General features: G+C 54.5%; 3 protein-coding genes across 3 annotated transcripts; 2 read left to right on the forward strand and 1 right to left on the reverse strand.

The window, feature by feature from the left end:
• Nucleotides 1–212: 212 nt before the first annotated feature.
• On the forward strand, nt 213–8,916 carry ESAM (endothelial cell adhesion molecule). Its single transcript, XM_061167554.1, has 7 exons — nt 213–442; nt 3,910–4,106; nt 5,411–5,615; nt 5,778–5,933; nt 7,339–7,461; nt 7,755–7,881; nt 8,104–8,916. The coding sequence occupies exons 1-7, from the start codon at nt 373–375 to the stop codon at nt 8,417–8,419; spliced, it is 1,194 nt and encodes a 397-aa protein (XP_061023537.1). The 5' UTR covers nt 213–372; the 3' UTR covers nt 8,420–8,916.
• Nucleotides 8,917–9,092: 176 nt separating this feature from the next.
• VSIG2 (V-set and immunoglobulin domain containing 2) lies at nt 9,093–15,442 on the forward strand. The gene is made up of 7 exons (XM_061167578.1): nt 9,093–10,124; nt 10,481–10,644; nt 11,413–11,620; nt 12,406–12,564; nt 13,513–13,632; nt 13,975–14,119; nt 15,124–15,442. Exons 1-7 carry the CDS (start codon nt 10,061–10,063, stop codon nt 15,251–15,253), a joined length of 990 nt encoding a protein of 329 aa, XP_061023561.1. The 5' UTR covers nt 9,093–10,060; the 3' UTR covers nt 15,254–15,442.
• Nucleotides 15,443–15,538: 96 nt separating this feature from the next.
• NRGN (neurogranin) lies at nt 15,539–22,983 on the reverse strand. Its single transcript, XM_061167566.1, has 4 exons — nt 22,808–22,983; nt 17,003–17,229; nt 16,771–16,788; nt 15,539–16,360 (listed from the first exon to the last, which is right to left on the reverse strand). The coding sequence occupies exons 1-2, from the start codon at nt 22,820–22,822 to the stop codon at nt 17,008–17,010; spliced, it is 237 nt and encodes a 78-aa protein (XP_061023549.1). The 5' UTR covers nt 22,823–22,983; the 3' UTR covers nt 15,539–16,360; nt 16,771–16,788; nt 17,003–17,007.
• Nucleotides 22,984–23,847: the final 864 nt, after the last annotated feature.

A 23,847-nucleotide genomic window follows, 5' to 3' on the forward strand; every position in this document is an offset into this window, starting at 1 on the left:
CCTCTCTTCTGCCCTGGACCCCCGTGGGCTGCGAGGGCCCCACGACTCACTGACCCCACCCTTTGTCCTGACCGGGTGGAGGCCGCCGGATCTGGCCGTCGGAGCGCGAGGATCGCCCCGCTGCGGCGGGTCACCCTGGAGCCCCGCCCGGGAGGACGGCGACCTCTCCGCCCCCTCGAATGCCCCGCCCCCCAGTCCCCGTCGGTCCCCACCCCGCCACCGGCACACACACGCAGAGACTCTGGCCAGAGCCGCCCTTGGTACCAGTGGTCCGATTCCTGCGTCCGCTCCAGCTGCCGGGCAGCCCGAACACCTGTCTGTCGGTGTGTCCCGGAGCCCGCGCCCCTGACTCCGTCGGGGCCAGGGAAGGCCATGATTTCTTTGCCCGGGTCTCCTGCGACCAGCTTGCTGCGGGTTTTGTTCCTGGGGCTGACTACTCTCGGTGAGTGAAAGCCTGGACATGGAGGGGACATGAGATGGGAGATGGGATGAATCCCACCCTAGGCGGGTGGTTTGGGGCGCTGATGAGGAGCTGGGTGGGACAGGATTCCCGCCTCGGCTCCTTCCCTCCCAGCACTTATTCTTTCCCCTAGGCTGGGTGTCACTGGTGGGTGCTGATTTCTGTCCCCTGTGTTGGGGAACAGCCACCACTTTGGGCGCAGTGTGTTTGTGGCAGGGGAGACCATTTGTTGCAACCATTCCTCAGCCCCACTCCCCACCTCCACCCGGCAGAGCCAGATGAGCTGGGCTGCTGCAGGAGACACTGGCTAAAGAGCTTAAGGACTTAACTCCAGCCCCCTCCCAGCCCCCCACCCCACACACAAGCTGATGTACTAGAGCCCCTGGGGAGTTCCCTGGTACCCCAGCTTGACACATGCACGAACTTCACCTCAATTCCCAAGCCTAGATCCTCCCGCTGGCCCCCTCCTCCTGCTTCCTGCCCTGGGAATCAAGGGAGGTGCCCCCAAAGCTTGACCGTGAGGTCATGTAGGACACAGGAAGTGGAGGAGGGGTTTGAATGCCTAGAGGAGCAGAATTGTGACACCCCCCCCCCCAAAGGTCCATCACCCACCCGTTGGTTCCCTGAGCCAAAGGGACAAAGGAAATAGGAGGAGGGCCTCAGAGAGTCAGAGAGGAAGGCCACCTCCTTGGGGCAAGTGCTTGAGGCCTATGTGAAGGCCTCCAGGAGCACCCAGAAGCTGGGGTGGCCTGGTGCAACATTTGGGAGAAAAGGACCCACAGGAACGAAGCTCATTATAAACCATTTCTCATGCTGCCTCCCAGGCTTTCTTGCTATACTTCAAGGATCCCGAATGAGGGTGAAGGGTGGGTTTGTCCAGCTCAGCTTTAACTCCTCATTTCTCTCAGGCTGGAAGTCTCCAGGACATGTAAGGCTTGGAAAGAACCACAGTGATGGAGACTGAGATGGGGACCATCTAAATCTCACCCAGATGATCTTTAGCCCAATCTGTGCTGCAAGGGTGTCAAGGCAGGACCTATTAGGGTCCCCAGACAAAGTAGGACTCAAGACCAGACTGCCAGCCCCTCTAGGCTTGGTGGGCCTGCTGCAGGATCCCTCCACTTCTCAGCACCCCCTCTCCCAACTTCAACATCCACTGTCTCTTTTCCTGCATTCTATCCTCAATTTCCCCATCCCCCTTCTTGCTGGGGAACTCTGAAGCAAGGCAGAAAAATTCAAGTTAGTGTCCAGGGCATCATCTGATCATCTGTGGCTCTCCTGCAACCCATCCTCTTTCTATCCGAGCTCTGATAACTCTGAGCTTCAGTTTTCACACCCAAGGTCCAGACTTCAGCATCCCTACCTCTCCCCACCCCTACCCCCCACCCACCACACCCCACCCCACCCCCGCTGGAGGATTGCTGAACTCTCTCTGGTCACTTGAGGGTTAAATGGTCCTCTGGATGGTCAGCACTTTGGGAGATACCGGCTCCACTGGTCTCTGCCCGCCCGGGTTCTACCCGGAGGCCCTTATGCTCCCTCGCGGCTCAGCGATGCTGCCCCTGGGGCGTGAGAAGCCCGCGGGGGGAGTTTCTCAGAGAAAGAGGGAGACTAAAAATAGTAGCCCTGGGGAGCCAGCCCAGAGCCCATTTTCGCTCTCCTTAGCTCTTGCCTGCTCCACAAGTTGGTCTGGAGAGGCCCAGAAGGGTCCCTTCCCTGCCCGGGGTTCCTTCACTCAGACCACCCGGCCCCTTTCCTCTCCCTGTGGCACCTGGGAACAAAAAGGGCCTAAGAGTTGAGGGGTTGCTGGTCCGGGGGACACTCAGGATCAGAGCAGTGAAGCCTGGGGCCCTCTCCAGCTCCTAGCTGACCCGTGTCCAGGCCCCAGGGTGTCCAACTTACTACTGACTTACCCTGCCCACCCCCCTTTGTAAAGTGACTTTATAAATGCAGGACCTGAGCGAGGGGCGCCTAGGGCGGAGGCGGCTCACTCTTCTCCTGGGACCCCGGCAGGTTTCCGGCGGGAACTGTGTCTGGCCGCTGGGAGTGAGCGGCAGGAAGGCCCGACCAGGGCCTGCGCCCCCCGTAGGCCTCTCTGGTGTCCCGGCCAGCCGGTCGGTCCTCAGCGGGCGGCGGGCTCCTTGAGGCGGACGTTGTTTTCGCCTGCAGAGCCTCCGGTCCAGCGGCGCCCTCCGCATTGTCTCCTGGCTTATCACCGGGCACAAGTTTCCTGCTCAGCCCTCAGGGACCCCGCCAGGAAATGGGGAGGGGGGTGCTAAGAAGGCCAAGGAATTGGGGTGAGGGTTCTGTAAAGACGCGCAACCAGGAAGCGGAGGGGGGTGGCGCGCATCCTGGCCGGATCCGCTCCTGGGTCCTCAGAGGCCTTCAGCCGGCCTCTAGGAGGGTGGACCGCCCGGCCTGTGCGCGGCCTTTGTCCGCTCGGCGGCCCCCTGACCACCGCGCAGAGATGCCATCTCAGACTCCAGTGCAGACCGTTGAGGCCGAGGACTCACAAGAGCCTCAGCAAGAGCTGGGTGAAGGTCTAGAGCCGCCAGCATCCTCAGGCCTGGCTTCGGACAAGCCCAAGGTTATTCCCCCAAAGGACTTTTGATTGGGCCTCTCCACTGCCTCTGCAAAGGGCAGGAAGGGAGTGCCTGTGGACGCCATGAGGCAAGCTCCGATTCGTCAGTCCCCTCCCTGAAACCTATACCCCCGGCCACCTCCTGAAGGACAGCCACAGGCAGATGGAAGCTCTGTGCTTGATCGTTTTGTACCTGGGGACTTTCCTTCTCCTCCTAGCTCTGCAGAGGTTCCCAGCGACTTCAGAGCACCCCCCCCCCATCTCCCCTGGGCCCCCAAAGCGCCTGTGGGAGGTTTCCTGGGGGGAGCCCACGTGTGGAGCCCAGCAGTCACTGGGCCGCACTGGGCACTGGCCGCTCCAGACTCTGGCTCAGAGTAGTTCTGAAGCAGCCGCGGGGTTAATCGGTAAACGATTAACCCTCCCGCTCCCCTCTGCCCATCTGGTGGAGGATCTGCAGGAGATGGAAACGCTGTTGATCCTGACCCTTGTCTTTCCTTCTTGGCTCATGCCCCGGGGAAATTGCGGGAGCAAGTGGCTTAAGTAGAGTGTAGATTAAAGGTATTAAATCCGCCCTTCCTCTTGGGTGTCTTCCCCTTCTCGCTGGAAATCTGCCCCCCTCCACTTGGTGCTCTGAAATCTGTGCCTCTGAATACAAATAAATGCACAGACACGGGTCCTATCCTTGCTACAAGCCGGCGGGGCTGAGGCTGGGGAGAAGACGCGCTGATGGAATCGACCAACGTGGGATCACAGGCCAGCGGGCCCTGGGCAGTCTTGGGAGAGACCCAGGAGAGGTTTGTCCTCAGCTGCTGCTGCGCTCGGCAGGGTCCCCGGACTCCGCGCTCACCCCCTCTTCTCTCCTCCCCAGCGTCCCCCTCACGGGCCCAGCTGGAGGTGCACGTGTCCGCCAGCCTCACGAAGCTGCAGGCGGTGGAGGGAGCGGAAGTGGTGCTCTCAGCGTGGTACAGCCTGCATGGGGAGCTGTCTCCGACCAAGCCCAAGCCTTGGGAGGTGCCCACCGTGATGTGGTTCTTCCTAGAAGGGAAGGATAAGAATATGAGCCAGGTGAGGGAACGTCTGGGCAGGAGGCTAGCTACCTACTCCAGGCGGGGCTGGGGGGTGCAGAGTGGGAGAGGGTTAGGGGGAGGGAGCGGAGAGGGGTGGGGGAGTGGATTGGGAAGAGCTGGCGACGGTGGGAGGGGTGGCCAGGTATGTTAGGGAAATGCAAGCTCCCTGTCACGGTTCAAGTTTTGTTTTGATCTTGGAGGCTTCCCCCCACCCACTCATTTCTCCTTTTCCTAGGGTTCCCTAGAAACCCAGCACACCAAACACTGCCAACTGGACAAGCCTTTTACTTTGCTGGGTGAGGGGGAAAGTGGGGACTGAGGATACGGGAAGCAGGAAGCTTAGGGCAGGTGTCATACAACTTTTAAAAGTTGAGCATCTTCCTATTTTCACATTATCTGTCCTTTGGACGTAGCCACAGGTCACAGTAAGCCCACTCCCAGATGACTATCTGTCCCCCCCCACCACCACCCCTTTATAACCTCCTTGAGAGGCAAGGGTGGGTCTCTTCCTACAGTTTCTCACCTGTCCTCCTTTCCTAACATCAGAGGCAGATTTACCCAGAAGCCAGTGAAATGTCATTTTCAGAGCACCTTTCTTGCATGGGCTCCCTGCAAGGGCTAGGAAGAGTGTTGAGGGGGGAGTCATTTGATAAATAGGGGATGAAAGCATATGAAATATGCAAGCAACTTAGATTGCAGGAGGGGGCTGGGATTTATACACTGGAGGGGAGGGTCTTCAAGAAAAAGAAAATTTTATAAGATATTTTTTCTTTTTGACTCTCCCCCTGCAGCCTGTTTCTTTCATACGTTCTCCCCTTGTTTATATGATCCCCTCCTGGTGGCTCAGATGGTAAAGAACCTGCATGTGATGCAGGAGACCCAGGTTCGATCCCTGAGTTGAGAAGATCCCTTGGAGAAGGGAATATCTACCCACTCCAGGATTCTTGTCTGGAGAAGTCCGTGGACACAGCAGCCTGACGGGCTACAGTCCAGGAGATCTCAAAGAGTAGGACATGACTGAGCAACTAACACACATCCATTTTTACCACTTTCTAAACACCCAAGTGGGAGATGAAGAAACAGTGTCCAGGGGAAGAGGACCTGTTCTGATGCAGAGGATTTGGGGCAGTGAGAGAGTGGCTAGGGAGACAGAGGTGGATGGGGAGCTGCTACAGGTTAGAGGGGACAGTGCAGGTTAGGGGTATTTGAGGACCCCCAGTTTGGGGGAGGGGCACTAGCTGAGCCCTGGGCACAGAGCAGGCACGTGATAATGGGGAGGTGTTGCTGCCCCGCCCCCCCCAGGTGTTGGTGTACATGAATCAGGTCACAGCAACAGATGAGCCTCGAGCATCCCTGGTCTACTCCATGCCCTCCCGGAACGTGTCACTGCGGCTGCGGAACCTGCAGGAGAAAGACTCCGGGTCCTACTTCTGTTTTGTGACCTTGCAAGACAATCAAGGCACTGTTAAAGGTCAAAGCAGCAAACATTTAGAGCTCAATGTGCTGGGTGAGCGAGAGGCACCGGTGGGAGGTCGGGCAGGCCTCTCCCCCAAATGACTGAGGGAGGAGGCTGGGGGAGGGGCAGAGTGACGAGGGTCCCTGTGTGGGAGGGGGAGGGGGAGCTCCTGGTCCCCTGATGTGCGTGTTTAACCTGTCTCCCCTCCCCCAGTCCCTCCAGCTCCTCCGTCCTGCCATCTCCGGGGTGTGGCCCACGTGGGGACCAACGTGACCCTGAGCTGCCAGTCCCCGAGGAGTAAGCCTGCTGCCCAGTACCAGTGGGAGCGTTCACCCCCCTCCTCCCAGGTCTTCTTTGCACCTGTTTTAGGTGAGGGAACTTCCAGAGGCAACTGAGAGTGTGGCTGGGGTAGAGGAAAGATGAGGGCCAGAGGGACTGGGGTGCTAGGGGAGGCGATGCTGAAAAGCACCGTGGTGGGGGGCGGGGAAGGAGGATGTGGGGAGGGGGCTGAAGAAAGAGGCCTGCCAGGTGCAGACAGGTGCTGAAGACTATGCCACTCAAGAGACGCTGGGGCTAGAGGATCTGCCATTCACTACATGTGTGACTTTGTGACTGTTTCCTCATCGGTAAAACGGGAGTATCAATAGCCCTGAATTAGTACTCCAGCTGGCTCAGTGGTAAAGAATCTGCTGGCCAGTGCAGGAGACGCAGGAGAATGGGGGTTTGATCCCTAGGTCTGGAAGGTCCTCTGGAGGAGGAAATGGCAACCCACTCCAGTATTCTTGCCTGAAGAATCCCACGGACAGAGGAGCCTGGCGGGCTACAGTCCATGGGATTGCAAAGAGTCGTACATGATTGAGCATGCACGCATGAATACCACTATAAAAAACACTTGGAGGCAGCTGGAACTTTTTTTTTTTCAATTTTATTAAGATTATTGATGGAACAATTTTAATATTGTATACCAGATACTTTGGAAGAATTACTCTTAATTTATCAGCTGTGGTAAAGGTATTGCAGTTATGTGGGACAGTATCCTTCTGTTTTGGAATTTCATGCTGAAATGTTTATTATAAAATGTCTTGAGAAAAAGAGAAATGAAATAAGTGTAGCAAAATGTTAGCAACTGTGGGTATATGGGTTGTCATTTTGTTCCTCCTTCTACTTTTTATTTGACCATTTTTATAATAAAACTTTTTTAAAATTTTTTTTTACATAGAGCTTACATAGTAGGTTTGTTGTGAGACTTTTATAAATTAGTACATGTAAAGAACTTAGTCTTTGGTGAAGAGTAAGCAGCCAATAAACTTTAACTGTTAAAATCATTAGATTATTTCATACATTCCTTTCAATACCATCAATTAGGTCATATCACCCCATTTTATAGATGAATAAACTGGGACCCAGAGATAGCAAGTAACTTTCTTAAAGTCCCATGGACTGTTCTGGATGCCATGTTTTCTAATTCCTCACTCTGTGTTTTTTCTCTCTCACTCCTCAGAAATAAAAATAAAAATTGGGTTTTGGTTTTCTTGGGCATCACTTTCTCTTTAGCCTTCTTTCAGATATCACTTGGGAACACTGAGCAGTGGAAATGAAAAAGGATAGTGAGCTAGCAGTTTGGCAACTGACTGTCATACCTTTATCTTTCATTGGGGATTCAGATAGCTAAGTCTCCCAGAGAGTCAAAATAGACATTCCAGAGGAAGGGTAGGGTGATTTTTTATGGGAAAGGGGATCGATCCTTGGACTGATGGCCAAATTGTGTCCACAGATGCCATCCATGGGTCTTTAAGCCTCAAAAACCTGTCCACTTCCATGTCTGGAGTGTACATCTGCAAGGCCCACAATGAGGTGGGCAGTGCCCAGTGCAATGTGACCCTGACTGTGAGCACAGGTCAGTGAGGGGTAAGTGTGGTCAAGGAGAAGATTGATCAGTGGTTGGAGTGGGTCAGCAAGAGAGGGGAGGAGGGCTGTCTGCTGAGGCCTCTCGTTATAACAAGACAAGGTGGTTGTCTTGGTTACGCATTTGTGCAGGTGTTTGGTCAGTGACCACTTACTGCTTGACAATCACCTTCCTCTTAACAAAGAGAGAAACTGGGTATGGTGGCGGTGGGGTGGAGGGGCAGTGGGATTGGAAAGGACTGGGGAATGGCTGAGAGTCCGCCTCTGACAGTAAGGTTTTTCCAGGACCCAGGGCTACGGTGGTTGCCGGGGCTGTCGTGGGCACCATGGTTGGACTGGGGCTGCTGGCAGGGCTGGTGCTCTTGTACCAACGCCGGGGCAAGGCCCTAGAGGAGCCGGCCAATGATATCAAGTAAGTGTCCCTGGTCTCTGCCAAGATGAGGGCTCTCCTTGGGGATTCAGGCAGCTCCCATCTAAGGTATGGATGGGCAGTGGCTGAGACATCACTTCTATGGGCAGATTTTAAGGGAGGAGAGTGGAGAAGAGGAGAGGCAAGAATAAGACAAAACATATGGAAACTCTCCCCTCCTCCCCCTTCCACCTTCTGACCCCTTATCACTTCTTTGATGACTAGGGAGGACGCCATCGCTCCCCGGACGCTGCCCTGGCCCAAGGGCTCAGACACAATTTCCAAGAATGGGACCCTTTCCTCTGTTACCTCGGCGCGAGCCCTCCGGCCACCCCAGGGCCCTTCCAGGCTTGGTGCATTGACCCCCACACCCAGCCTCTCCAGTCAGGTCCTGCCCTCGCCAAGACTGCCTAGGACAGATGGGGCCCACCCTCAGCCTATACCGCCCGGCCCTGGTGGAGTCTCTTCCTCTGCTCTGAGCCGCATGGGTGCTGTCCCCGTGATGGTTCCTGCCCAGAGTCAGGCTGGGTCTCTGGTGTGATGGCCCAGCCACTTGGTGGCTAAGCCATTTGGTTCCTCTCCTTCCTGCAAGGTTCGGACACCCCTGGCACAGAGGCCTGAGATGGGGAGGGTGGCCGCCTTCTAGATCTGTAGTCCTCCACCCTCACCTTTCTTTACTATGGGAAAACTGAGCCTCAGTTGAAACCCAAGTTTCCAGGAAGTAGGAGAAGAGGAAGTGGACCTGGGATTAGGAAGCGCTCCCAGCCCGGGCTGTCTCTAAGTCTGCAGTGGGATGCTGCTGAAATTGCTACCGCTGCCTCCCCCCCCCCCACAACCCCCAGGCCTGGTGGGGACCACCAGTCAACCAGTCCTCCAGGCCCCCTTGGTCTGTACCCCACCCCACCTAACCTCATCCGTCACTCCCCTCTCCAGCTCCTTGCATTAATATAACCTACCCTGCTGGCTTGGTTGGGTTTTGTTAGGACAGGGGATAAGGAAGATATTTTCTTCAACTAACTTGAAATGCATGATTTTGTTTTTATTTTTCCAACTTCAATAAAGATACATTGTGTTTGTATGGAAAGTGAGAGTCCAGTCGCCTTTTCAAAGTTGGAATTCCCAGGGAGAAGCTGACTCTCAGGATGATGCAAAGAGGATGGTACCCGGATTGTGGACCCAGCCAGGGCTTCACACAGCCTCCGACTTGGCTTATTGGCTCAGGATGGCTCTTCTAGAGTCTTTACAAGGGTCATGTGTTGTCAGGCGGTGGTGATGGAGAGGAACAAGAACCTGGGGCAGGGAGATCCTAACTCACTTTGAGCAGCAAGGGGATGACATTGGTGACTTTCTGCTGGAGCTCACAGCTTGGGTGCCTGGGCACTTAATCTTCTGCTTCCTCCTCGAGGGCAGGGCCTGAAGAAACTGACCTCTCCTGCCCTCTCCCAGACCACTGAATCCTTCCTGTCCATGTCCATCCAGCAGTGATCCCCCTGTGCTGAGGCAGAGCCAGGCACAGGATGTGGGGCTGGTGTGTCCACACCAATCCTGCTACACCCTTTCCTACCAAGGGTGGGGGCTTCTCTAGACCTCAGTTTCTCTGCCCATGTAATGGTGTGGCTCTGGGAAGGGGGCAGGGTTATAGTTTCCATGGAGACTCCTTTCTCAACAAGGGATGCCAAAAGGGCCAAAGAAAGGGTCTCAGGGGAGAAAGGGATCTCTGAGGGGCTCAGAAGGAACAAGACTCTGTGAAGGGAGTGGAAGGGGATGGTGGGGTTTTAGCCTGGGGTTCAGGCTCACAGTGTGAGACCCCAAAGTGGAGACATCATCTCAGGTTATCAGAATGCATCTCTTTTCCTCCAGGGTCACTCTTTCCCTGCAGAGCTCCCTTTCTGATCCCTCCCCTTCCCTGGAGTGTCTACCCCATCCCAAACCCAGCCCTCTCACTGACCCCCACACCTGACAGCTTCAGACATTGCGGGGAAAGGGACAACACAAGGGGGTTAGGGTGAAAATGAGTCCCATATTGGGCCTGGAGGAGGGAGGAGCCCTTCCTTACCTGAGGGCCTGGCCTCTCCCCTTGTTTGCTCTGAGATAGCCAGTCTCGCTCGGCCCAGCACCAGCAGGCTGCCCGGTGGGCACTCCCTTCCTTCTCCCAGACCCAGACGGACCAAGAGTTGGCAGGATGATGACCTGGCTCCCCGGGCGTTTCCTCTGCAGGTTCCTGCTGGGCTGGGTCGGCCTGAGCGGTGAGGAGGGGGCTGGCAGATAGGGGTGAGAGCCAGCGGACCACGGACTGGGAGGGGACATGGAAGGCTGCTGGGAGGGTCGAGGACAGAGGCTGGAGGACAAGTTGGGCCTCTCTCGGGAGGGTTTAACCACCACCTGACTTCTGTTTTTCTTTGCCTGACAAACACACCCTGGGACCTGGCCCAGCCTTAGTCCTTTCACCCACCAACCTGGTGGGGACGTGGGCTCCTCCCTCCCGGAAACCTCAGGTTTCAGAAAGGGAGGGATGGAGAGGAGGGAGCTGAGCTCTGGCGGAGGGAGGGCACCCAGACCGGGTCATCTGAGCCCTTCCCCCGCCGGCCTCTGGCACCCCCAGCCCCCGGGTTGGCCGTGGAGGTGAAGGTGCCCTCCGAGCCCCTGAGCGCACCGGTGGGCAAGACCGCAGAGCTGGCCTGCAGCTACAGCACCTCGGTGGGAGACAACTTTGCCCTGGAGTGGAGCTTCGTGCAGCCTGGGAGGCCAGTCTCCATGTCCCAACCGGTGAGCTGGGGGCACCTTCGCGAGTGGGGGGCCTTCCTGCCTTTGGTGGACTTGACAAGGAGAGGCAGGACCAGGGGACCATCCTAGAATGAAGGCATGGGGTCAGAGAGAGGGCATTTGGGGATGAAAACACTTGGATGAAAAAAAATCAGTGGATTCTTTCTAGATCTTCTTAGGAACACAGTCTGCATGACCCTGTATCACATACACAGTCCTGCAGTTTGTAACTTCCTCCTCCATAGCTGGACTTCCCTGGTGGCTCAGTGGTAAAGAATCTGCCCGCTAATGCAGGAGATCGTGGTGCGATCCCTGGGCTGGGAAGATCCCCTGGAGGAGGAAATGGTGCCCACTCCAGTATTCTTGCCTGGGAAATCCCGTGGTCAGAGGAGCCTGGTGGGCTATAGTTCATGGGGTCACGAAGAGTCAGATACGACTTAGGCTTCCCTATGTGAATGCAGCTGCAGTGTCAGTTCACAAACTCATTAAGGCTAAGCTGCTGTGATTAAAAGCAGGATAAAATGCTGCCCCTTCCAAGAATATTTGCTCTCCCTCCCTGCCCCCCCACCCCTGCATTGAGAGCTTGCGTAGCTGAAAGCAATGAGTCTAGTTCATTCAGCCCCTGGGAAGGGATGATATCTGGGGACAGACAGATTCTAGCTACAGGGTATCAGCTTCCCTGGCTGCTTTAAGGGAGGGTCTCTTATACCTGCTTTGAAGGACTGTAGAGTTGACGCCAGGTGGCAAAAGGCACATTCTGCTTCTCCACAGATCCTGTACTTCACCAATGGCCAGCTGTATCCAACTGGTTCTAAGGCAGAGAGGGCCAGCCTGCTTCAGAACCCTCCCACAGGAGGAGTGGCCACTCTGAAACTGACCGATGTCCGCCCCTCGGACACTGGAACCTACCTCTGCCATGTTAACAACCCGCCAGATTTCTACACCAATGGATTGGGGCTAATCAACCTTACTGTGCTGGGTAAGGCAGGCTAGGGACCCACCAGCCACCCACATTACCTGAAAGATTGCACTGGCCTTGCTAAATCGCCCCTCTCCTGCTTTCTAGCCCAAGCACCTAACTGCACCAGAGACCTTGAAGGAAAATACCCCCTTCCCAAAGCTGTCTAATCTTACCCTTGCTCCACCCTCCACAAAGAATGCCTCCTTCCTCAGTCCCTAGTAAACCTCTCCCACAGATAGGGATCTGAGTCAACCCCCAACAGCTCCCTCTTTAGGGGAACCTCCCATTTGCAGCTGGATTCTGTTCCTCTTTAGCAGAGAAAAGGTACGGCCAATTAAAGGAAGAAGGCACTCCATCACTAAGCACTGACTTCCTGTTCAGAGCATCCATCTCACCCCAAACTAGAGCCTGATTGGAGATGGGCAAACAGAAGAAACTATTAAAGGGGCTGGGGATGTTGAGATGGAAAAGAGAAGACTTAGGTGGTGGTGTGTAACAGCTGTAATCAAATATCTGAAGAGCTGTCTTACGGAGGAGAGATTTTTTTTCTTTTTTCTTTGTGGGCCCATAGGGCAGGAATTGGGACCAATGGGTGGATATCATATTAACACAGATTTGGCTTGACATATGAGGAAGAATTTCCTAACAATCAGAATTTCCAATAGTGGACATCACTTCCTGGAGATGATGTTGTGTGTGAACAGAAGTGGTCCGCTAGGTGGTAGAGTATTAAAGCAGGAAACCTAACGCTTCATGGAGGCGGGGCTAGAAGAAAGCTAAGGTACTTCTTGTGATTTTTGCAGTGCCCCCCAGTAGACCCTCATGCAGTCAGAGTGGTCAGACCTCCGTGGGGGGCTCTGCTGCCCTCAGATGCAGCTCTTCCACGGGAGCCCCCAAGCCAGTATACAACTGGATCCGCCTTGGAGCTTCTCCTACACCTTCTCCTGGCAGCATGGTGCAAGGTAAGGGTGTAGGCCATCAAGGAAGACGGGACTCAGAGCCTGGGCAAATCTGACCTCTAAACTCCACACACCCACAGTACAAGTTCCATGCCTGCAGGTACGAGACACATGGCTATATCTTTCCCCTGCTTCTTCCTTGGCTGCCTTTACTGTTCCCCCTGTCTTCCTGTACCATCTGCATCTGTGTGGTCCTGGGAGCATTTCTCAAGCTAAATGTATTTCTGATATCCTGGAAGACAGTGGAAGGCAGGGGGTATTCTGTGACTTCCACTTGTCTGTTTTGGGGCTTGGGGTTCCTTGTAGATATCTTAATGGTCATGAATCATTTCCAAACTTCCTAGCGAGGAAGCCAAGGCAGAGTAGCAAGGACTGGCTTGAATCTTCTTCAGGGGATCACATAGCTGGCTAAAGGCCTTGGCTTCTTAGCCTCCTCATGCTGGCTCCAGTGCCCTGGCTACCGTTTCAACCCCCAGCAGAGCCCTTTACCAATCCAGAGAGCCCCCAGGCCACCTCCCGATGTATACTCCTCCTTGTAAAGGGAAGGTAAGCAGCTTAGAAGAGCATTTGGGTCAGCTTAGAGCCCGCTCCAGAGGACACAATTTCTAGCAATCAAACCCTTTCCACCAACCAAGAAGCTGACATCAGCCAGTAGGCAGCCCACCGCAATTCCATTGCGGTTTCTGAACCTTTCATCTGTGCCGTTTCCCCTTCCCTGAAAAGGCAGCTGTGTAGGGTGGAAAGAGTACAGAACTTGCAGTGGTTTGACACCTCCTCTCTGGATCACCTCGGGCAATTACTTTCCTTCTCTGAGCCAGTTTGCCCACTTATAGAACGAGGTTAGTTCCTTCCTGATGGGATTGTGGTAAGGATGAAGTGAGATACGCTTTGGTCATAGTGTAGCTCCTTGCGAGTTGAATGAGTGATGGACACTTCTTCTTTACCCTTTAGATGAGGTGTCTGGCCAGCTCATTCTCACCAATCTCTCCCTGGCTTCCTCGGGCACCTACCGCTGTGTGGCCACCAACCAGATGGGCAGTGCGTCCTGTGAGCTGACCCTCTCTGTGACTGGTAGGGGATGCTGGGCAAAGGCTGGGTTGGTCTGCCTGGGTTGGGGGTCGGTGTGAAGCCATCTGGGGCATCAAGGAAGGTCTGCTGCTCTGACGATCATGTGTCTCCTTGTGTATGTGCTAAGTTACTTCAGTTGTATCCGACTCTGCGACCCTATGGACTGTAGCCCCCCCAGGCTCCTCTGTCCATGGGATTCTCCAGGCAAGAATACTGGAGTGGATTGCCATGCTCTCCTCCAGGGGGTCTTCCTGACCCAGCGATCGAACCCAGGTCTTCTGCACTGCAGGCAGATTCTTTACCATCTGAGCCACCAGGCATTTATCTCCTTATGTGTCTCCTTAGACCCTTCCAAAGGCCGAGTGGCTGGGACTGTGATTGGGGTATTGCTGGGCGTGCTGTTCCTATCCGTGGCTGTGTTCTGCCTGATAAGGTTCCAGAAAGAGAGGAGGAAGAGACCCAAGGAGACATTTGGGGGGAGTGACCTACGGTGAGCAGGAGGGCTGAGGGCTGGTCAGGGTGGGAGGAAAGGGCTTAGGTTAACAGTTGGTGACTGCAACTCTCAAACTGACACCTTAAGAGGTGTTTCAGGGTGAGGGGCATGGCTCAGCCCTGGGCTTTGATTGTGCTGTGGGTAAAGTGTGGCTTGTGTATTTCAGCATGTGAGTGAAGTGTGCTGGGTGGAGGGCTTGGTTCATGAGCTGCTCTCTCCCTCCTAACACTTAGAATGTTTTACTTTTCACTTTTAAGGAACTTTTACATACATCCACAGGCCGTGGACGGTGGGAATTGTTTGTTCTGAGCTCTCAGCTGAGTCTAGTTCTTCTGTATGGGGAAGAGACAGGTAGTAAGGAAAGGAGACGCAAAAGCTGCCTGTCATCAACTTCAGCTGTCAGCTGTGGGGTCCAGAATCGGGCATCATTTCTCCAAGTGTGGTCCTCACATTGGGAGAGTGCCTATGTGCTAAGCTGCTTTAGTCCTGTCCAACTCTTTGTGACCCTATGGACTGAAGCCTGCCAGTCTATCCTCTCCAATCCCTCCTCTGTCCATGGGATTCTCCAGGCAAGAATACTGGAGTGGGTTGCCATGCTCTCCTTCAGGGGATCTTCCCAACCCAGGAATGAAACCTGTTTCTCTTATATAAGTCTCCTGCATTGGCAGGTGGGTTCTTTTACCACTAGCGCCACCTGGGAAGCCCAGTCCTCAGATTACCTGAACTAGGAGCTTGTTAAACAGTCAGATTCAAACCACTTTATATTCCTCCTGAAGCAGAATCTCTGTGTGTGTGTGTGTGTGTGTGTGTGTGTGTGTGTGTGTGTGTGTGTGTGTGTGTGTGTGTGTTGGGGGAAGCGATGGGGCCAGGAATCGTCATTTCAACCAAAATTCCACGAGGATTCCTACGCACACTAAAAATGAGAAGTCTCTGGGTTAGAGGATGGGTGTGCTCTGAGGGATGCGCCCAGCTTTCACTAAGAATTGCCTGTATCCCATCAGGGAGGACGCCATGGCACCTGGGATTTCTGAGCAACCTTCGGAAAGAGCAGATTCTAGCAATGGGCTCCTGGAGAGGCCCCCGTCTGCCAGCACGGTGACGACCAAGTCCAAGCTCCCTATGGTTGTCTGATTTCTCTCCTGATCCCCCAGGGGGAATATCAGAAATTAAAAGTTTGGCTACCATACTGTCTCCCTCTTCGTTCTGCCGGTTTAGCAAATTCCTCTAGGCGGCCCAGAGTATTCCCAGAAGGGATGCTGTAGGCGGGAAGTTTGATTCCCAAGGTACCTTCTAACCTTGGTTTCCCTCCTCCCTTCACCGTTCCGCCTCCACTTTTTGGTTTGGTCAAAGGAGACTTGTTCAGATTGCCATTGGTGGCCTCATGCACCCAAACTCCCTCCCTTCTGGCACCCTCTGAACACTTGGACATTCCTCTTTATTGTTCACATTCCAACCCAGCACAGTCACATGCACACACGGAGATAAAAACCCTCCCGGCCACAGCCCCAGGAGCCCGTGGGGGCGGGGCCAGCAGGAGCAGGGGCGGGGCCGCGGAAGACTCCTCCTACCGAGCCGCCCCCCGCTCTCGGCGTTCGCGTAAACAAGCTGAGAACTGGAGAGGAGGCTCTCGGGGTACGCTGGGGAGAGGGGAGGGTTGATTACAGGCAGGCGTGGGGTTGGGGTGTGACAGGGCAACTTCCCTTCTGATCACCGCCAGGGGCATCCGACATCAGAAAAACCGTCCTCCCCTCTCTCCTCGCCCCGAAGTTCTGGACTAGGCTGGGGCGTGAGCTGCGCAGCAGAGACGCAGGGGTGCTCCCTGTAGCTGCGCGCGGAACTAAAGGATTTCTTTTTTCTTTTTTGGAGTGTTCTTGGGCCACGCTTAGGGCGCCCTCCGCAGTGCGCGAAGGGAAGCACGCGGAGGCTGCGGAGAGAGAGCTGCATGCTGGGTGTGGGGAGAGGTGGGCGAGAAGCTAAAGAAGAAAGGTTTGGGCGCGCGAGGATGGGGGGGTCAGGGTGGGGAGGAAGGGCGAACGGGGACCATACTAGACTGGAGAGCTAACTAAAAGGGCACGGCCTTAGCGACTGATGGACGAAGTGTTCCTGGGAGAGGGAGTCTCTGGGGGAAGCAGAGAGGGCTCCTGAAGCTGGCAGGTTGGTGGAAAGGAGAGGATCACAGACACGGCAGGGAAGTCTCGTCACTGCGAAGGGGACGCGGCATCCATCTGTCTCGGGAAACTGAGCAGAGAGAAGGGGTGAGCACCTGCCCGCTCCCAGTACTTTATTCTCTCCCCTCCGTCCTGAACCGGGGCACCCAGGGCGGGGAGCATCGGGGACCCCGGATCACCCGGGACTGCCCACCCGGAGTCACTGGGCTGAAATGAGCCCGCGGCCGGAAGGTGTGCGAGCCGCGGGGTGTTTGTGACGCCCGGGCCCGACTGGTGCAGTCCAGTGCGGGTGGCAGGCGTGTCGGTCCAGGGGCGCCCCGTCGCAGCGTCAGGTGTCACCAAGCGTTAGAAAGCCCGCAGGCGCAGGGGCATTTTCCCTGGCTGGGAGGAGGGTGGGGGCGGTCGAAGGGAAGGTGTGGGTCTGGGGCTTTTCTTTCACCCAGGGGTCCCACCCCGCTGCGTCGGAGTCGCATCCATTACCTTCGAAACTGCTCAGTCCTTCGGTCCGGGGCGAGGCAGAATGGAGGATGGAGATAGAAACAGGTGAGCTCGCGAGCCCGCAGCCTCCTCCCCACCATGCGCCCCCACCCCACATCACCAATTTCCTTGGCTCCCTCCACTCCCTTCTCCATCCCCCAGTGCCCTTAGTCATCCTTGCACCTTCGGAGGAAGGGGCCCGATGTCGGGAAGGAGAGCCTGCGGCCCGCCTCACCTGGCCTAGTCTCCGCTGGGACCGCCGCCCGCGCCTCCCCGGGCGCCCCCAGCTCCGCCTGGTCCCCCGGGGCCCGGGCCCTTCCGGCCGCGCTCTCCGCTCTTTATCTTCTTCCTCGCCATGTGGCCCCGGAAACTCGCCTGGATTTTGGCAGCGGCCGCGTTGGCACCCGGATCGTCCAGAGGGATGTCTAGAATGTCGTCGTCCGGCTTGGAGCAGGCGCTCTCCTGGGGGGCGGGGTAGCGGGGGGGGGTGGTGTCTTGTGGGGTGACCCGGCCGAGATCCCCGAGAGGGTGGGGTAGGAGGAGAGACTTGGGGGACTGAGGCCAGGACGACGCGGGAGTGGGAAGCGCAAGAGGGGCTAAGGCAGACCCCGCACTGGGGCGGGGGGAGGGGACGGAGTGTGTGTGTGTGCGTGTTTGTCTTGGGCAGCGGCAGACAAAAAGGAAGGTTCGGGGTCAGGTGAACACAGTTGTGTTCCCAACTCAGGAAAAAGAAGCGCACAGTAGATGTGCTACAAGACAGCCAGGTAGCTGTGAGTGAGCCAAGGCCCCAGCCAGCAGCCCAGTGAAGGGGGCCGGCTGGCTGTCTGGAGGGTGCACACAATTACTGGAGAAAAGCAAAGTAAACCAGGCCGGGACTCCGGGACATGGCTGCCTTTCCCCCATCCTCAGAGGGTGCCTCTGGCTCAGAAGGGTCCCTGCTGAGTCCAGGATTCCCTGGGAGAGGGTTTAGAAGAATCAGCAGGCTGTCCCTTCGCTAAGTAAAAATCACCCCAGAGCTCAAAGCTGGGATGAGGGTGAAGATGGGGCTTACCCTGCAGTGGGGTAGGCCCCCCCCCCCAACCCAGGGCTAGAGGCCAGAGACTGTTCCCCCATTCACACTCCATTCTGCACTGCTCCAAACACAGGAGAGAGGGAATCGTCTGCAAGAAGCTACAGAGAAAAGGCTTCACTTCAAAAAAGGACAAAGGAAAGATAAGCAGGAGCAAGAAGCCCTTTCCATGAGGTGCTCAAGAGAAAGAAAAGAATCATGACAATGGTTCCTAATACCATCGAAGCACTGCCCTTGTTCCAGGCATGGCAACACAAGGTTTTACAGATGTTATTTTATTTAGCCCTGGCAACAACGCTATGACGTACCTTTTACTGTTATCACAGTTGACCCCTAATCAAACTGAGTTAAGTGTTGAAAACCTACCTGAGGTTGTGCAGGTAGTTATCAGGACCAAAGAGTCAAGCCTTTTGTATGTCAGAGTCCAGAGTCTATTTTTAACCCCTGCCTGTGTGTATGCTAAGTCACTTTAGTCCTGTCCGACTCTGTGACCCAATGGACCATTGCCCGCCAGGCTCTTCTGTCCATGGGACTCTCCAGGCAAGAACACTGGAGTGGATTGCCCTGCCCTCCTCCAGGGGATCTTCCCGACCCAGGGATGGAACCTGGGTCTCATGTGTCTCCCGGTTCTTTACCACTAGTGCCACCTAGGAAGCCCCTTTTAACTCCTACTCTGCAGATAAGCAAAGGCAGTCAAGAAAATGAACGATGCTCTACCACTTGCTAATTGAGTGGTTTGGGGCAAGTTTTCTAATCTTTTCCTATCTCCATTCCTTCATCTGAAATCAGGTTCCTCTGGGTCATGGGGAAGAATAAACACTGTGATATGCAGAAAGTTTCTGGCACAATCTAGTCACTCAATTAATGGTAGCTATTATGATTCTTTTAAATAATGGTAAGTTGATGCAAGATAGTTGTTTCTGTAGGTTGAAGCAGTCATGTAAAAACAATTTCACAGGGAGCAACCGAAAAATAAGACCCAACCCAACAGCTTTGAGGTGAGGTGGGAAGCTTAAGGTTAACTATGGAGTTAAAAGGGCATTTCTCCTTCGAACTGACCCTCTAGCTTCTAGGAATTTGTCTTTTTTTTTTGGCCTGAGGACTTCCACTAGTTTCGCTGTGTTTTTGTTTCTCTGGCAGGAGATGACCAAGGTCTCACGTACTAAGAGTAATTCAGTTCCATTCCTTTCTCTTCCCTCCATCACGCGTCCAGTTCACGGAATTAAGATGAGTGTGAGTGGGACCTCACCAGATCTCACCTCAGGACTTGCTTAGGTTTCAATCCCAGATGCCTAAGTCCAGGTTTACAAATGGCTTCCTCTCATCATGGTCCCCAAGGTTGTCTGCATTTTATGGGCTTCAGAGATCTTTGGTTTGTGCTCAAGATGTCCACAGTTGAGTTAAATATGGGTGAACGATGTTATCAAGGACTGGGGTGGCTGTGGAGGGGCCCAACACACTCTTTTTGTCTTTCCTGGGCCTACCACTCTCTCCCTGACATCTCATTCCCCACTTACAAACAGAAACCACTCTTTTGGATCCTCGATTCTCAGAACTCAAACCTTTCTTGGGGATATTCTTAGGGAACGGTGAAAGTTTCTTCTCCAAAGAGGACAGTGATCAAAAACGCATGCCCAACGCCCTCCCCTGAGCCAGCAGCTGTAGAGGTTGAGCGGAGGAAGGGGTATCTTCCCCCAGACATGCTCAGACCCACCTGCTGTCACCACCCACCCCAGCTGCATCCAGAATGGAACAACAGGCAGAGCCACCCCCAACTCACTGCTCCTCCCCAGAGTCCACTCCCTCTCCCTCCAGCTGAGTTCTCAGGGCAGAGCTGGAGGGACAGTAAAAAGACCTAGGAAGGGTGCCCAGGTTGGTGCCTTCCAAAAACCAAGATCTGATGGTGTGTGCCTGAGAGCTCTGCATGAACTAAGGGGCTTCTGGGAGGGGGAGGCGGGCAGCTGTGGGCAAAACACAAGTCATGGCTCTTGGTCCCAAACATCACTTCAGCTCTGAGGGTCTCAATATCTTCAGCCACATCTAGAAGTTGGCCCCAGTTAATGCAGTCTCCTTCAGCTCCCCTGTCCTAAAGGTTTTAAGAATTATCCCTGCCTACTGCTTGTCATATGCTGGGCCCTGTGCTAAGCACTTTGCACCCGTTGGTGGTGGTGATGGTTTAGTCAATCAGTCCTGTCCGACTCTTGCAACCCCATGGAGCCCACCAGGCTCCTCTGTCCGTGGGATTTCCCAGGCAAGAATACTGGAATGGGCTGCTGTTTCTCACTCCAGGGGATCTTCCCGACCCAGGGATTGAACACGCGTCATCCGCATTGCAGGCGGATTCCTTACTGCTGAGCCACCAGGGATGCCCTCATTTAATCTCTATTTTACAGGTCAAGAAACATCCAAGACATTTTGCAAATTACCCAAGGTCACAGAGCCAACAAGTAGTGATGGGACTCAGAAACCTGTGACGTGAAACCACTGCCTCAGGGCAGGTAATTATTTCTAAGAGCTGGATCAAGTCAACTAGACTAAGTGAAAAAAAAAAGTCCAAAACTGTTTCTTTGCCTTTTTATATTAAGTGATTCAGGAAAAGTCAGATATTTGTGACTATGTAAATTGGCAACTGGTACATCTGAATCAACAGCTCTTGCTCTTTAAAAAAAAAAAAAGCAGGACTGTTTTCTTCTCATTTCTGTTTGAGCCTCCTTACCAAGGAGGAAGAAGGGAGTAAGGGAGGACTAGGTGTTGCCCAAACACCAGGTTGGACAGTCAGCAGTGAGGGCCCAGGATGGAAGGTGAAGAGGGGCGGGTTCCCAGCCTCCCAGATGTGCTCTGTTCACTATGCATATGCTAGCTTCCTCCCAGCACAGAGCCCAGCCCTGCACAGAATGGAGATGGGTAGGAAGACGCTCAGCCCAGCCCTGCCCCAACCCTCAGCCCTGTCACCTCTTCTTGGCCCCCCTGCTCAGCCTGGCAGAGAGTTATCTCTTGCTCAGCCTGCACACCTAGGACACGACCTGAAAGGGGGAAGGCGCCTGTGTACAGAATGCACTGGAGGAGGTGACCCAGAATGTGGGGCCACTGGGATAACTGTGTTTGCCTCTGCTGTACTATTTGAGTGAGCAGCTTCTTTTTTAGGGGATACTTATTCCAGCCATGCCCACCAGCCCCTCAGCATGGCTTTCTGGGCACTCAGGAGCATGGTCCAGGGCAGACCAGAGTCCACAGGCAGGCACCCGACATCCAACTCTAATTAGTCCTGCAGGTGCCAGTGGGGACAAGTTACTCTCCTCTGGCTTTTTGGAGTCTTTGCTCTCGCATTTCTTTCCATTGACCATGCTTCCTGACTTATCGTCCCCACCATTCTTACCATCTGGGCAATATTTCCTCTCCCCCACAGACATACCCAGAACCCACCATGCATTTATTTTCTCTGTTTTGTAAAACACCACTGTGGGGTGAGGAGCCCAGGAACCTCCATTAAGAGCCCAGTTCTCCTTTCACAACCAAAAACTGCTTCCAGGAGAACAACAGAGTGGAAAGGCTGGAAGAAAATATGTTATCAGAGCTTTCTCCAGGGGTGGGATTGTAGATGATTGACATGTTTCTTTTTTTATACTTTTCTTCAGTTTAAATTTTTTTTTTCTGTTATGAGCATATTACCTTTATAATGAAATATTGGAAATATTTATAGGAGAGGTTAAATTACAGCTGTTGGAATCAGACAAGTCTAGTGTTCCACTTCCACACTTAGAAGCTGTACATCCATGGGCAAGTCATTTAATCTTTCTAAACCTCACTTTGCACATCTATAAAATGGAAAAATATCTACCTCACAGGGTTGTCGTGATGGTTAAATATAAAGTGTTAGGTACATGGTAAGCATTCACAAATTGACAACAATTATTTGTATTAATAAGAGCTAAACATCATAACAACAACCACAACCACTTGCCCCTAAGTTCTTTCTGCCTCTTGGTACTCAGACATAGGGAAACCTCACCTCTTCTAAATTGGGCTATTCCTTCCATCCAAACCTAATTTTTCCCCTTTTCTAAGCCATACGGTGGAGGGTGGGGAGCAGGCAAAGTCATAACTTCTTGTGTCATTAGCTGGGTTGACCAAATGGCTGAGAATACAAGGACTTTGAAGTCGTACTTTCTCCATATGTAAGGACTAAAAATAAATAAATAAAAGTAACAAGTAAATAAACACAAACATATCGTATACACGTATGATCACCACTCCTCGGGTGTACCAGGAGCCTGGTCCTGTGCGAGGCGCTTTCATGCCCGCACCTGAACAGCAACCTGCTTTGGCGTCAGGTCTCCTTGTGGGCGCTGACAAATTGCAGACACTTCCTTCCCTCGCCAGCAGGGCTCTCTCGCGGTCACTTCACCCAGCCCCCTCCAGAGCTAGAAAGCGTTGGAGGCCGGGCCAATCCCTCCCCAGGACCACACGGACTAGGCTTTCCGCTGCCCACCATCAGTACTAAGGTAACCACTATGAATTGACTATCTCACCCGGCGCTGCACAGGACGCCAGGGTCACCAAGGTCATCCTGTCCGCTCACCGACGGCGGCAGTAGTAGGACGGGGATTGGGGCGGGGGCCGAAAGCCAGGGGAAAGGAGTCGCGGTTGCTTCGCTAGGCGACGGTTTCCAGCGTCTCCCTGGGGAAGTTCCGCTTCTCATCTAACCTGCAGCTTTCCTATTGCAGAGCCTTGTCGAGCTCCGGGTCCAACCTAGACTGCTTGGCGGATGGGCGCTCAGACGCCCCCGCGAGTTGGGGAGCATTTTTCCTAGGGCTTCCCAGTCAGGCGGGCGCCTTCCACCACCCACCATTCGCTCCTAGGTCTTCTGCACCCACTTCCATCCCCTCACTCCCCACTCCCCCTCCCGGAGCTTCTCAGTAGCCCCTTCCCCAGACCAAGCTGAGTGCCCGCCCCCCAGGCCCGCTCACTTACGGTGCAGCAGTCCATGTTTGATGTCGGGGGTCCTTGGCTGGGACGGAGGCTGGCGCAGGGGTTCTGCGCGGTGACGGGTGGGGACCCTGGGGCGGTGGCGAGGCAGCCGATCCGCGCCGAACCAGCCGCTCAGCTCTCGGGTCCTCTCTCCCGCGCTCCGCTCTGCAGGAGAAAGTATCCTGAGCCCTGCGGAAGAGAAGCCAATCAGGAGAAGCCCTCGGTAGAGTGGGCGGGGGGATTGGAGGCAGGGCCACGCCCCCTCGCGGCTCCCTCCTCCTCGCCCCGCCTCCTGCCCCAGCCCGTCTGCCTACACACTTCCATCCATTCCTCCTACACACCTCAGCCTGCCAAACTCACCACCAACACTGCTGCCGAGGCGGCAGACTGCCAAGCAGATGTATGCCGCCGCACGCAGAAGGAGGACCCCGACATCCCGGGCACAAAAACACTAGCATCTGGGCACAACACTCCTCCCACCCACAGAGAGAAAATCATGCACCCCTCACCCACACTTCCACAAACTAGCTAGAGTCCCAGATATGGTTCCCTCTACCTTCCCTCCCCCCTCAGGTCTCAAAGAAATAAATGCACCCCTAGGACGTGCGGTTTAAAGGTGTCGTCATCACTCTGCGGTGGAATGGGGAAGGTGTGGGTACACAACCCGGTGGTGGGCACACGGAAACACAAAAGTTCACACCAGAGCCCCACACGCCCATATATGATACTCCCCAGGCTCACTAAAACGTGCACTTCGACATGCAGACACAGCCTGCAAAAATAACTACACAGGCCTTGTACACAGGCTGTGCAGATACACGCAGACTCCCTGTTATGTGCAACCACCAGCACACATGTACACGGCAATCACTCTACTGGAAATGTCTGCATTACGTATCTATCTATCTATCTATCCATCCATCCATTCCGTCTACATGTCCTGCACTAACAAGACAAAATCATATATGCACAACACCCATTTGGTGTGTGTGTATACATATATATATTATATATGGATATACACACTCTTCCTTCTCATTCCC

Source organism: Dama dama, chromosome 2, assembly GCF_033118175.1.
Source record: "Dama dama isolate Ldn47 chromosome 2, ASM3311817v1, whole genome shotgun sequence".
Classification (NCBI taxonomy): domain Eukaryota; kingdom Metazoa; phylum Chordata; class Mammalia; order Artiodactyla; family Cervidae; genus Dama; species Dama dama.